Source organism: Bos indicus x Bos taurus, chromosome 17 (assembly GCF_003369695.1).
Source record: "Bos indicus x Bos taurus breed Angus x Brahman F1 hybrid chromosome 17, Bos_hybrid_MaternalHap_v2.0, whole genome shotgun sequence".
Taxonomy (NCBI): Eukaryota; Metazoa; Chordata; class Mammalia; order Artiodactyla; family Bovidae; genus Bos; species Bos indicus x Bos taurus.
In genome coordinates, this window is record NC_040092.1 from 20,977,390 (window position 1) to 20,991,281 (window position 13,892).

At 48.1% G+C, this 13,892-nt stretch overlaps 1 protein-coding gene across 1 annotated transcript in view; it reads left to right on the plus strand.

The window, feature by feature from the left end:
- The window catches only part of DNAH10 (dynein axonemal heavy chain 10), a 156,587-nt gene that overhangs the window by 114,505 nt on the left and 28,190 nt on the right, over positions 1 to 13,892 (plus strand). Inside the window, exons 57-59 of the mRNA XM_027567005.1 lie at positions 2,696 to 2,870; positions 10,576 to 10,757; positions 12,801 to 12,937. Coding sequence (XP_027422806.1) covers positions 2,696 to 2,870; positions 10,576 to 10,757; positions 12,801 to 12,937 — 494 coding nt within the window. The remainder of the gene's footprint in view (positions 1 to 2,695; positions 2,871 to 10,575; positions 10,758 to 12,800; positions 12,938 to 13,892) is intronic.

Here is a 13,892-nt window from a genome sequence, read left to right on the forward strand (position 1 = left end):
TGATATTCTGTGGTTCTGAGTGGCATGGATTTTGGTGGGGGCACTAATGAAGCTGGTACACCTACTCCATGCCAAGCTTTGTTCTAAATGTGGGGTCACAGCCCCTGGAAAGGTTACATTCTAGTGAGTGGAGCCCATTCATGAGCCAAGAATCAGATGAAATTTCAGATTGCGGTTAGTGTCACAAATAAACTAAGATAAAATAAAGCAAATAGAGTGATGAAACTGAGAGTGACCTGGGGGGAGGGTGACTTTTGGGCTGGGCTGAATGAACGTATAGAGGAAAACAATAGAATGTGAAAGACTAGAGATTTCTTCAAGAAAATTAGAGATACCAAGGCAACATTTCATGCAAAGATGGGCTCAATAAAGGACAGAAATGGTATGGACATAACAGAAGCAGAAGATATTAAGAAGAGGTGGCAAGAATACACAGAAGAACTATACAAAAAAGAACTTCCTGACCCAGATAATCACGATGGTGTGATCACTCACGTGGAGCTAGACATCCTGGAATGGGAAGTCATGTGGGCCTTAGGAAGCATCACTACAAACAAAGCTAGTGGAGGTGATGGAATTCCAGTTGAGCTATTTCAAATCCTAGAAGATGATGCTGTGAAAGTGCTGCACTGAATATGCCAGCAAATTTGGAAAACTCAGCAGTGGCCACAGGACTGGAAAAGGTCAGTTTTCATTCCAATCCCAAAGAAAGGCAATGCCAAAGAACGCTCAAACTACCGCACAGTTGCATTCATCTCACACGCTAGTAAAGTAATGCTCAAAATTCTCCAACCCAGGCTTCAACAATACGTGAACTGTGAACTTCCAGATGTTCAAGCTGATTTTAGAGAAGGCAGAGGAACCAGAGATCGAATTGCCAACATCTGCTGGATCATTGAAAGAGCAAGAGAATTCCAGAAAAACATCTATTTCTTCTTTATTGACTATGCCAAAGCCTTTGACTGTGTGGATCACAGTAAACTGGAAAATTCTGAAAGAGATGGGAATACCAGACCACCTGACCTGCCTCTTGAGAAATTTGTATGCAGGTCAGGAAGCCACAGTTAGAACTGGACATGGAACAACAGACTGGTTCCAAAGAGGAAAAGGAGTCCGTCAAGGCTGTATATTGTCACCCTGCTTATTTAACTTGTATGCAGAGTACATCATGAGAAACGCTGGGCTGGAAGAAATACAAGCTGGAATCAAGATTGCCGGGAGAAATATCAGTAACCTCAGATATGTAGATGATACCACCCTTATGGCAGAAAGTGAAGAAGAAAGAACTAAAGAGCCTCTTGATGAAAGTGAAAGAGAAGAGTGAAAAGTTTGGCTTAAAACTCAACATTCAGAAAACTAAGATCATGGCATCTGGTCCCATCACTTCATGGCAAATAGATGGGGAAACAGTGAAAACAGTGGCAGGCTTTATTTCTTTGGGTTCCAAAATCACTGCAGATGGTGACTGCAGCCACGAAATGAAAAGACACTTACTCCTTGGAAGGAAAGTTATGACCAACCTAGACAGCAGAGACATTACTTTGCCAACAAAGGTCCAACTAGTCAAGGCTATGGTTTTTCCAGTGGTCATGTATGGATGTGAGAGTTGGACTGTAAAGAAAGCTGAGCGCCGAACAATTGATGCTTTTGAACTGTGGTGTTGGAGAAGACTCTTGAGAGTCCCTTGGACTGCAAGGAGATCCAACCAGTCCAACCTAAAGGAGGCCAGCCCTGGGTGTTCATTGGAAGACTGATGTTGAAGCTGAAACTCTGATACTTTGGCCACCTGATATGAAGAGCTGACTCATTTGAAAAGATCCTGATGCTGGGCAAGATTGAAGGCGGGAGGAGAAGGGGATGACACAGGATGAGATGGTTGGATGGCATCACCGACTCAATGGACATGAGTTTGGGTAAACTCTGGGAGTTGGTGATGGACAGGGAGGCCTGGCATGCTGCAGTCCACGGGGTCACAAAGAGTTGGACATAACTAAGCGACTGAACTGACTGAATGAATGAACGTAGGAAAAGCTGATGAAGAGGCAGAGAGATCTCAGTAAGCCAGAAGAACTTCGAGGGCAGCCCTGGTGTCCTCAGCGAACAGCGGCCAAGCAGGGTTGGGGTTGTCTCATGGGATGGAGTGGGCGGGAGGTATAGGCGGGCTAGTCAGGGAGGGTCAAGGTTGCAGCAGCTGTCCTGGTGTTAGGGACCCCAGGGACCATGAGGACATGGTCCCACTGGGAACACCCAAGGCTGTCATATTGGCCAAAGCTCATTTGACCCCCTCCTCCCAGTGCCCATTTTTTTAAAAAATTATTTTTTGAATTTATTTTTGGTTGCACTAGATCTTTGTTGCTGCAGGCGAGCTTTCTCTAGCTGCAGCAGGTGTGAGCTACTCTTAGTCGCGGTGTGCAGACTTCTCATGGTGGTGGCTTCTCTTGTGGAGCACAAGCTCTGGGCACGAGGGCTTCAGAAGTTGGGTGCACGGGTTTAGTTGCTCTGTGGAAGCACAGGGATCTTAGTTCTGGACCAGGGACCAAACCTGTGTCCCCTGCATTAGCAGGCCAATTCCTACACACTGGGACCTGGGGAGGTCCCAGTGCCCACCTTTGAGGGCTGTGTCGCCTTGGCTCAGGAGCGGTGGTCCATCCTCCCCGCCTTCGATGGCTTCATTCCCCTCCCTCTCCCCCAACAGCGGAGGAAAAGAAGAAGCTGGCAGAGGAAAAAGCCATGGAGATAGAGGAGCAGAACAAGATTATCGCGGTGGAGAAGACAGAGGCTGAGACTGCCCTGGCTGAGGTCATGCCCATCCTGGAGGCTGCCAAGCTGGAGCTGCAGAAGCTGGACAAGTCGGATGTGACCGAGATCAGGTGACGGCTGGCCATCCCCAAGTGTGCTTGGCCACCAGCGTCACCCCTGACAGCACCTATGACATAATCATGGCGGTTCGGCATTTCTGTGCCGCCCACTTTCCATGGTGGGGACTGTCATTGTCTTCATTTCCAGATGAGGGTCCTCAAGCCCAGAGAGGTGAGCTGACTTGCCCCAGTCAGTAGGTAGCCCAGCCCACTGGCCTTAAACCCTGGCCACTCATAGAAGTAGATTGGGTTCCAGAAGGGGCTGGTGGGAGAGGTGGAGCCTTGTAAATCAGTCCTCTTTAGGAGAACATGATTGGGTGTCTGTCCTGAGAGAGGCAGGGCCCTGGATGCGGGCCAGGTATGCCAAAGGCTGAGAGCAGATGGGAGATACCCTCATCCAATTCTAGACACATGATGGACTTTTAGAGGTAGGGAGGGTGGTTTTTTTTTGGCTGCACTTGTGTGGCTTGTAGGATCTTAGCTTCCCGATCAGGGATTGAACCTAGGCCCGGGCAGTGAGAACGCCAAACGTTAACCACTGGACTGCCAGGGAATTCCCAGGAGAGTAAGTCTGTATTGTGGCCCCCAGCCATTCTGCAAAGCAGTGTGTCAAATGACTCCAACCCCTGCAGCCAGAGGGCTCATTTGCTGTCCAGAAGGGGGGCTTGGTATGGCGTTTTCTTCCTTCCCACCATGGGGCACTGTCCTTAGGGTACCGTTAGTGGATCTCAGTGGTAAGTTTGGCAGCGCCAGTGAAGCCAGGAAGAAACAGCGTCCTGCCTGCCCCACCCCATTCCCTGTCTTTGTGCTGCATGGTCCCGCTCATGTGTCCCTGTGTTAGGAGCCTCGGCTCTGTCCTCTCCTTGCTCACATCATGTCCTCATTTTCAGAAGAGGCGTTGTCCTTCTGGCTGCATGATCGGTGAGCGAGACTCCTGTTTCTAGGCTGGAAGCTGATCTGTGTTTCGTGTGCCTGGTGGGATGCTGCTGCTTCTCTGAGCTCCTCATTTCCTAAGGGCCACGTGGCGGCCCTTGTCCAAGGCTGTGCTCTGGTTGTTGGCTCTTGCCTGGAAAATCCCATGAACAGAGAGAGGAGCCTGGCAGGCTACAGTCCATGTGAAACACGTGGATTCAAACAGAACATTCAGCTCATTCCAGAGCAGGAAGCCCAAGTGACTCCTGGGCAGAGGGGTGGGGTCATCTGGAGATGCTCCTGCTGTTAGCAAGAGATCCTGATTTCAGAGGTTTGCAGTGTGATTGCAACAAAGGTATATGGATGGATGTTTTATAATTCTGTTTATTTAGTTTTGGCTATGCTGGGTCTTTGTTGCTGCACATGGGCTTTCTCTATTTGTGGCAAGTGGGGGCCACTCTCTAGCTGTGGTGTGCAGGCTTCTTATTGCCATGGCTTCTCTTGTTGCAAAGCACGGACTGTAGGGCAAGCAGGCTTCAGTAGTTGCGACACATGGGCTCAGCAGTTGAAGCTCCTGGTCTCTAGAGCACAGGCTCAATGGTTGTGGTGCATGGGCTTAGTTCCTCAGTGACATGTGGGATCTTCCTGGACCAGGGATTGGACCCACAACTCCTGTATCAGCAGATGGATTCTTTAACCACTGAGCCACCTAGGAAGCTCCAGGATGGCTGCTTTAAAACTGCAATAGCATGTGTTGGAAGTTTAGACTGAGTTGTGAGAGAGACTAAGAATATGTGCATTTTCAAGGGAAACATCCAACCACTGGTTATATGGACTTGAGGCTCTGCTCTGCCCGGTGGCTCAGATGGAAAGAATCTGCCTCCCAATGCAGGAGACAGGTTTGATGCCTGAGTTAGGGAGATCCCCTGGAGAAGAAAATGGCGACCCACTCCAGTATTCTTGCCTGGGAAATCCCATGGACAGAGGAGCCTGGGGGACTATAGTCCATGGGGTCACAAAGAGTTGGATACAACTCAGCAACTAAACATCAACAACAACAACAACTCAGGTCAGCAGCATAAAAACATTCTGAGAACAGAGTTGGGAAGGATCTTTGAGGGGGATTTATCTGGGAGGAGAAGGCTGTGAATCCTCTCAACAATCCAAGGGGCTGGTGAGAAGGGGTTTCCATGGGACCACATGGAGAGCTTGGTATGTGTCCCCTGTGGTTAGACAGGGTGCCTGTATCACCCTGAGATAGTAAAAGCAGCCTATGGCCTAAAAGGAGTAATGTAGTTATTGGAACAGGTGATATGTTCACGCATGGCTTTGCTTCTTCCCAGCTGTGTGACCTTTGGCAAGTCACCTAGCCTCTCTGTGCTGGAGTTTCCTTATTTGTAAAATGCAGATGATAATCACTGTCCCCACAGCCTCAGGGTGGTTGAAAGTGAAAGTCGCTCAGTCGTGTCCAACTCTGCAACTTCCAGGCCAGAATTCTGGAGTGGGTAGCCTTTCCTTCAGAGAAGGCAATGGCACCCCACTCCAGTACTCTTGCCTGGAAAATCCCATGGATGGAGGAGCCTGGTGGGCTGCAGTCCATGGGGTCGCAAACAGTCGGACACGACTGAGCGACTTCACTTTCACTTCTCACTTTCATGCATTGGAGAATGAAATGGCAACCCACTCCAGTGTTCTTGCCTGGAGAATCCCAGGGACGGGGGAGCCTGGTGGGCTACCGTCTATGGGGTCGCACAGAGTCGGATATGACTGAAGCGACTTAGCAGCAGCAGCAGCAGCCTTTCCCTTCTCCAGGAGATCTTCCCAAACCAGGGGTCGAACCCAGGTCTCCCACATTGTGGGCAGATTCTTTATCAGATGAGCCACAAGGGAAGCCCAAGAATACTGAAGTGTGTAGCCTACCCCTTCTCCAGGGGATCTGCCTGACCTAGGAATCGAACTGGGGTCTTCTGCATTGCAGGCGGATTCTTTACCAACTAAGTTATCAGGAAAGCCCTGAAGTTCAGGGTGGGTATGAGGGTCCAAGGAGCTATTATGTAAGGCTCTCTCAGAACTGGGTTGAGCATGGGGTCAGTGCCACGTATACATCAGCTAGGTCCTGGTTCCAACATCAAAATGACATGCCATGAAAAGCCCCCTCTGACCTGCTCCTCATCAGCCTAGTTCCCCTCCCCCTACAGGACAGAGAACCATGGTATGATTATGTATATCTCATATACATTTTCCATATATCCATCCAGAGACGTGTTTGTTTTTTTTTCTTGGCCACATCCCACGACATGCAGGATCTTAGTTCCCTGACCAGGGATTGGACCTATGCCCCTTGCAGTGGAAGTTTGGAACCCTAGCCAACAGGACCGCTAGGGAAGTCCCATCCAGAGAGTTTTTGCACATGCTCAAGGCAACCAGATGTGCCAGTGTCTCTTCAGTCCCTGATGTTGGGCTCTAAGGGTTGTAGAACAAGGGATACCATATTCTCTTTTCTTTCCTTTTAAAATATAATTGGTAATACACATCATTTTCTGCATCTTGGCTTTTTCCATTAACAAGACACTTTGAAGATATTTTGCATGTTGATGTATGAGAACCTTCTCATTACTTAACAGCAACCCATCACATACCCTTGGATGGCTGTTGCTGCTGCTGCTGCTAAGTTGCTTCAGTTGTGTCTGACTCTGTGTGACCCCATAGACGGCAGCCCACCAGGCTCCCCCGTCCCTGGGATTCTCCAGGCAAGAACACTGGAGTGGGTTGCCATTTCCTTCTCCAGTGCAGAAAAGTGAGAAGTGAAAGTGAAGTCACTCAGTCGTGTCCGACTGTTTGCGACCCCATGGACTGCAGCCCACCAGGCTCCTCCATCCATGGGATTTTCCAGGCAAGAGTACTGGAGTGGAGTGCCATTGCCTTCTCCGTGGATGGCTGTACTATCGTTCATTTAATCAGCCCCAATTTATGCATTTTTACCTTATTTCCAGTTTATTTTGCCTTTCCAAACAATGAGGCAAAGAATAATGCTTACTTCACTATGCCCAAGTCCACTGGAAGGATACATTTTCAGAGGTGGAATTGTTGGGTGCAAAGTTGTGTGTGTTTTTGTCTATGAGTGCATGCTCAGTCGCTCAGTCATATCCGACTCTTTGCAACCCCATGAACTGTAGCCCTCCAGGCTCCTGTGTCCATGGGATTATCCCAGACAAGAATACTGGAGTGGGTTGCCATTCCCTCCTCCGGGTTTATGTCTATGCTGCTGCTGCTGCTAAGTCACTTCAGTCTTGTCCAACTGTGTGCGACCCCATGTTGTTGCTTAATGCGCTCCACAGTTGTGGAACCGATTTGTACTCCCTCTGGCAGTACATGTGAGTGCCTGCTTTTTCATGGCCTCACCAACAGAGGGCACTACTAAGCATTTGGATTTTTGGTTATTTATAGATGAACAATGATTCTTGTCTAGTTCTAATGTGCATCTCCCTTATGATGAGAGAAGTTGCCTTTTTTTTAATAGGTGAAAAATGTGTGTAAGAGTCTGTGTAGTTCGTTTTCTGTGAACGCTTTATGTGCTTTGCCCGTTGTTGAATTGTTTTTGTTGCTGTTTTTTTTTTTTTTTGCTTCCCTTAGCCTTTCCAGGGGCTTTTTATATTAATAGTGAGATTAGCTTTTTATGTGTGGTGTGAGTTGTGAATAATTTTCCCAGTTTGTCATCAGCCAGTTGACTTTAAAAACAAAATTGTGTTTGATGTGGATCATTTTTAAAGTCTTTATTGAGTTCGTTACAATATTGCTTCTGTGTTCTGTTTTGGTTTCTTGGCCAAGAGGCGTGTAGGCTCTAAGCTCCCTGACTAGGGGTCACATCCCCACCTCCTGCATTGGAAGGCGAAGTCTTAACCACTGGACCACCAGGCGCGTCTCAGCCATTCGACTTTGTTTAGGTGGTTTGTGTGTGTGTGTGTGTTTGCTGTGTGTAAATTTTTATTTTTATGAGGTAGATTTTGGCGATATTTTATTTTGTGGCTTTTTGCTATGACCTCATATTTAAAAGGCCTTGCAACTGGAAGATTGTAAAGTAATCTCCCCGTGGTTTCATGCTATACTTTCATAGTTTAATTGTTGACCTTTAAATCTTTGATCTCTTTGGGATTTTTTCCTGGGATTTAATAGGTTTGGATCCAGATGACTACAATCTGGCTTTGTTTAGGCCATTTAGATGTTAAGGGTGATGAGCCAGCACTTAGGTCTTGACGATTCCCTAATCCTTTAATTCTTTAAATAGCACTTCCTCTCTATAATGCTCAATCCCCTTTGCAGAAATCATTAAATGTTAAGGCAGGGAGATTAGGAGTAATGAAGATTAGTAGTGGATGTTTCTCCGGAGTATAAAAGGTTCCCTTTGTTACTGGCCTGCGACTTTGCTTTTCTTCCTTTTCTTCATTCAGTACCATCAGGTGCCTACTGCCTGCCCACCCTGTGCTGGCATGGGGGCTGAGAGACAGTGAGCCAGCCTGGGAGTCTTTACCACATGGAACCCACAGTCTGGGGAGGCACGAGTATGCACATGGGAATCGCATGAGCAATAAAATTACCCAGGAAGAGGTCAGGGAGGCAGGGTGTGGGTTGCTATGACTGGATAATGGGGGGCCCGATCTAGTCTGGGGGGTGAGTAGTCAGGGAAGGTGAACCCCAGGAAGTGATATTTAAATGGGACATGGGATGGAGGCTAGAGGGGGCTGAAAGGAGTGTGGCTTGAGGGAAAAGCAAAGACAGTGTCTGGGGTAGAGTGAAGGGAGGTGGAAAATAAAGCTTGTAATTGGTGTTCTCCTCCAGGGAAGGCAGCATGACTTCACCTCCATCTGCCTATCTGTCTGTCTCCCCCTGAGTTTCTTTCTTTCTTCTTTTTTAAAAAGATTTATTTATTTACTGGCTGAGCTGGGTCTTCCTTGGTGCACTTGGGCTTTCCCTAGTTGCGGTGAGCAGGGGCTATTCTTCGTGTCATGTGTGGGCTTGTCACTGCAGTGGCTTCTCTTGTGGAGCGCGGGCTCCAGGGCACGTGGGCTCAGTAGTTGTGGCCCCGGGGCTCAGTTGCTCTGAGGCATGGGGGATCTTCCCAGACAGGGATCGAACTGGTGTCCCTTGCAATACAAGGCAGATTCTTAACCACTGGACCATCAGGGAAGCCCACCCTAAGTTTCTGTTGTGGTAGAAGTAAAGAGTCAGATTAATCAGACACACTGTCATTTCTCAGACTTGTGATCTTACTTTTTCCCCTATTTTTATACCATTTTATCTAACTCATAAAACAGTGTTTGGTAATCTTACTATTGCAAACTCCTTGGTTATCTGGCACCACAACACCATGTTCTAGATAAACGAGGTTCCTGGAACCGGTTCATAAACTGACCCCAGAGAGCTTCCCTTTCATAGACTCAAAGGCTTTGGGGGCTCCAAGTTTCCCGTTCTGCTTTCCCATTTTACAGATGAGAAAGCTGAGAACCTGGGACCAGTCCAAATGGCTCAGGACGCTGCCCCGAGGCGCTTTCCCACTTGTGTCTGAAAACATCTCACTGACCCCCTCCTCCTTGGATTATTCAGAGAGCAGTGGCCCGGCCTGGTCTTCATCAGCCCCGAAGGGAACCTTTTAAAAACAGTTGACAGCATCCCCCGCTGTCGTAAGCGCCTAACGCCGCATAATTGAGCCTTTCCCTGGTGACTCAGGTCCATTACTTTAATGGTCGGGTTTTGTGCTGGAGCACTGCCCTGGCTTGTCCCTGTGCTGCGAGGGTGAGTGGGTGGGGGCGGGGAGGGGTGGGGGCATGGTTGCCAGGTTTGGAGTCTCCACATTGCTGTGTGGCTCAGATTGTTCTTTCTCTGTGTCTGTCTCTCTCCCCCCACACCAGCCCTCCCTGCCCCCCTCCTCTGGGGCCTTCTGGCCTCTCCCCAGGCTGCTCCTTGCCCTTGGTGGGGGAGCTCTTCATTTTCCAAATCCTTTCCTTTCCTTTTTCTTCATCATTTTCCTTCTGATTCTGTCTCTCTCCACGGCTTTGGTGCCTGCACACCTCGTGTGACATGTAGAGACACGGCCGGGCAGCAGGCAGCAGAGCGGGGCCCCCTGGGTACCAGCAATGTGCCACTTGTTCCTTCTTGGGTCTTCACGCTGCCGATGCTGCCTTGCATCCTCCCGATCCTTTTAGATTTCCCATTCGCTGGAGGGCCGAGGGTGCTGGACCTGTAAGTGTCAGAGCAGCTGAGTGATGGTCTAGCTTTGTCAAAGCCAGATAACAATTTCCACAGCCTGAAGGAGCCCAGGCTGCAGGGACCTCAGACCCCACGGGCTGTGTAGACACAGGCAGGCCATCCAACCACTGGAGCCCCATTTCTTCATCTGGTAAACGGAAAATAGGTTGATGATGATCATGACAATAATGACTCTACCACTTAGAGTCTGAGGAGTCACCCCAGGGTGTAATTAAAAACACAGATTCTCAGGCTCCACCCTGCCCTGCCGATTCAGGGGCAGCCTGGGTTTGCATTGAATGATGCCCTGCTGTGTTCCTGGTGCCCAGTCTGAATCTAGGACCCTGAACTGGCACCTGATGGAGGAGACTGAGTCCTGCCCTTGGGAAAGCTCATCCCCAGGAGCCCAAGTGGGTGTTGGGATGTGATCCCCTTTTCCTCCATGCAGTATTACCTCCAAGAGACGGTTCTGCGTTGAGCCATTTTTTTCTGGAACCTTCCTTAGGGCCAGATCCTGGCCACATCCCGCGTCCGATCTCATACGTGTCTGTTTCTCCTCCAGGTCCTTTGCTAAGCCCCCAAAGCAGGTACAGACGGTCTGCGAATGCATCCTCATCATGAAAGGCTACAAAGAACTCAACTGGAAAACCGCCAAGGGCATGATGTCCGACCCCAACTTCCTCAGGTCTCTGATGGAAATCGACTTTGATTCCATTACCCAGAGCCAAGTTAAGAACATCAGAGGTGAGCACAGATGGATGGAGGGGACAGCCAGGCTGGTTCTCAATCTGGTGGTTCAGTCTTTGGGGCAGGGAGGGAGGCGAGGAGGGGGCTTGTCACAGGCACACCCTCCCGTGGTGGCCAAATGGTGTTGCCGTGGCTGTGCCAATGGAAGAACGGGAATGATTGTTCCTAGAGGAAGATGGCGGCATAGTTGCATGAAGCAGAGGGTGGTGGCTGGATGGGCAGTGACAGCAGATGCCCCATGAATGTGTAATTCAGCAACAGCTCTAGTTCTCCCTAGCAGGAAACACAGCTGTCTTCCGGAGTCCACTCTACCTTGTCTTCTGTGCTTCTTATCTGATGGGCACAGTGGTGCCAAGAATCGGTCTAATGGGCAAAGGACTGGAATAGACATTTCTCCAAAAGAGATAGACAGATGGCCAAAAAGCATATGAAGCTACGCTTAATGCTGGTCACTAGGAAAATGCACATCAAACCACAATGAGGTAGCATTCAGAGCCACTCAGATGGTGTAATTTAAACAAAACCACACAAAACAACAAGTGTTGGGGAGGAGGTGGAGAGCTTGCAACCCTTTTACATTGTTGGCAGAAATGTAAAATCTTGTGGAAAACAGTTGGGCAGTTCCTCAGAGGGTTAATCATAGAATTACCATGTGTCCCAACCATTTCACTCCTATGTATATACCCAAAAGAATAGAAAATACATATTCAAACAAAAGCTTATGTGCAGTGTCCCTGACAGCATTACTGACAATAGCTGAAATGTGGAGACAACCCTCGTGTCTATCAGCAGATGAATGGATAACAAGAACAAAGATATCCACACAGTGGAATATTATTTGGTCATAAAAAAGAGTAAGCTTCATTTATGTTTTAGCTGCCCTATGCTACAACACAGATGAACCTCAAACACATGATGCCGAGTGAAAGAAGTCAGGCACAAAAGGTCACATGTAACTCCATTTATATGAAATATCCATAGGTGAATCCATAGGGACAGAAAGCAGATCAATGCTTGCCAGTGTCTGGGGAGGGGAAGTGGGTTGTGATTGCTGAATAGCTGTGAAGTTTCCCTTTGAAATGATGAGAATGTCTTGCAACTAGGTGGAGATGAGGCCTGCAGAATCTTGTGACTCTACTAAATGCCACTGACGTGTATACACTTTAACATGGTTCATTTTATGTTATGTGAATTTCAGCTCAATTAGGCAAAATGGATATTCAGGGGAGAAAAAAAAAGAACTGGTCTAACTTTGACTACTCTGCTTGTGCCGCTTGCCTGTATGATGTCTTCTGCAGGTCCCTGAGGGGTGGGCGAGGAGGACGAGCCAGCACCACCCACCCCATTCCCTTCTTTTCAGTTACAGAAGCCACACAGTTCCTGCTAAGCCTGACTCCAGATCCACCCCCAGAGCTTAGCCAGTGGGAATGATGTTAGTCTTCGTTCAGGCATATACAAGCTCATTGTGTCACTGTTTATCATGATGGCTTATTCAGAACTTTATCATCAGTACATTTTTTTCAGCCACTTAAAAACAAAGCTAATTAAAACCGGAAGGATAACAACTACAGAAACCCAAGGGGCTCTCTTTACCCGATTCTTGGATGGGTTTCCATTTAGGTGAATTTGCTTCCAGAGTGAGGGGGCAGGTGGAGGTGATGGTCCCCCCATGATGACAGTTAAATGAACCCCAGTTAACTGCCAGCTCTGAGCCACCTTGGTGCCCAGCTGGGAATCCTCACTGATGCCTTGGGTCTCCAGGGCCTTCCGGGTGTCACACAGAAGTGCCTGTGTCATAGGATGTCCTGGGTGGCAGTAACCTGTGCCCCTTACTCACATCTTAAACAGCCACTCACAAAGAACTCATTTAAGGTTGGATCCCCCTGTTATCTGTGGGAGAGCTCTCCAATCCCTCTCACAGAATTACCTGGAGTAAGGAACTAGTTACACTTGCTTTGTTCATAGGTAGCTTATTTCTCATTTTATTTTCCTGAGACAAAGCTCACTGCTCAGTGAGATCATTGCGTCTTTGACCTTTAGGCCTCTTGAAGACTCTCAATACCACGACCGAGGAAATGGAAGCCGTGAGCAAGGCAGGCTTGGGGATGCTGAAGTTTGTTGAAGCTGTGATGGGCTACTGTGATGTTTTTAAAGAAATCAAACCCAAAAGAGACAAGGTACTGCCCATCTGTAAGCCCTGCTCACTTCTGCTAAGAGATCATTTTGCAGTCAGAATGAATGTGTCCACAGCTTTACTGGAAAAATTCTGGCAAGGTTCTCATTTTAAACCACATAAACATTTTTCCCGAAGTACATACAGCCCTCATTTAGATGTCATGTGAACTGACAGAGCCAAAGGCTGAAAGATTTTTTTTAACTTTTAACTTTATATTGGAGTGTAGCTGATTAACAATGTGTGATAGTTTCAGGTGGACAGCGAAGGGATTCAGCCATACGTATACATGTATCCGTTCTCCCCCAGACTCCTCTCCCATATAACACTGTGAAAGGTTTTTGAATAAAAGAGGGTGAAAATCATTCTCGAGGGAGGGCTAAGGCAGGGTTTCTCATCCTTGGCACTATTGCCATTTTGGATTGAATCTTTTCTTGTTTTGTGGAGCTGTCCTGGGCATTGTAGGATGTTGAACAGCATCCCTGGCCCCTACCCACTAGATGCCCCCAAGTTTCAACAACCAGAAGTGTCTCCAGACATTGCCATGTGTCCCTTGGGGGAGGCAAAATGAGTCCCTGTTGAGAACCACTGGGTCAAAGTAACATACAGAAGACACGACACAAAGAGAATTGGATAAGGTTGATTCCTTTTTGAGACGTGTTTGTATTTATTTATTTTTGGCTGTGTAGGATCTTAGTTGTGGCATGCAGGTTTTTCTCGGATTGTGGCTCAGTAAAGGCAGCACTCCAGCTTAGTTGCCCCAAGGCATGTGGGATCTTAGTTACCCTACCAGGGATCGAACCCATGTCCCCTGCATTGGAAGGTGGATTCTTAACCACGGAACCACCAGGGAATGCCTGAGACATATTTTGACATTGCATTTTAACTCAGGATTTTGTCACTCAGAAAACTTAGAAGCCGTAATAGAACTGGTAGTATCTTCCATGCAGGGCTTCACT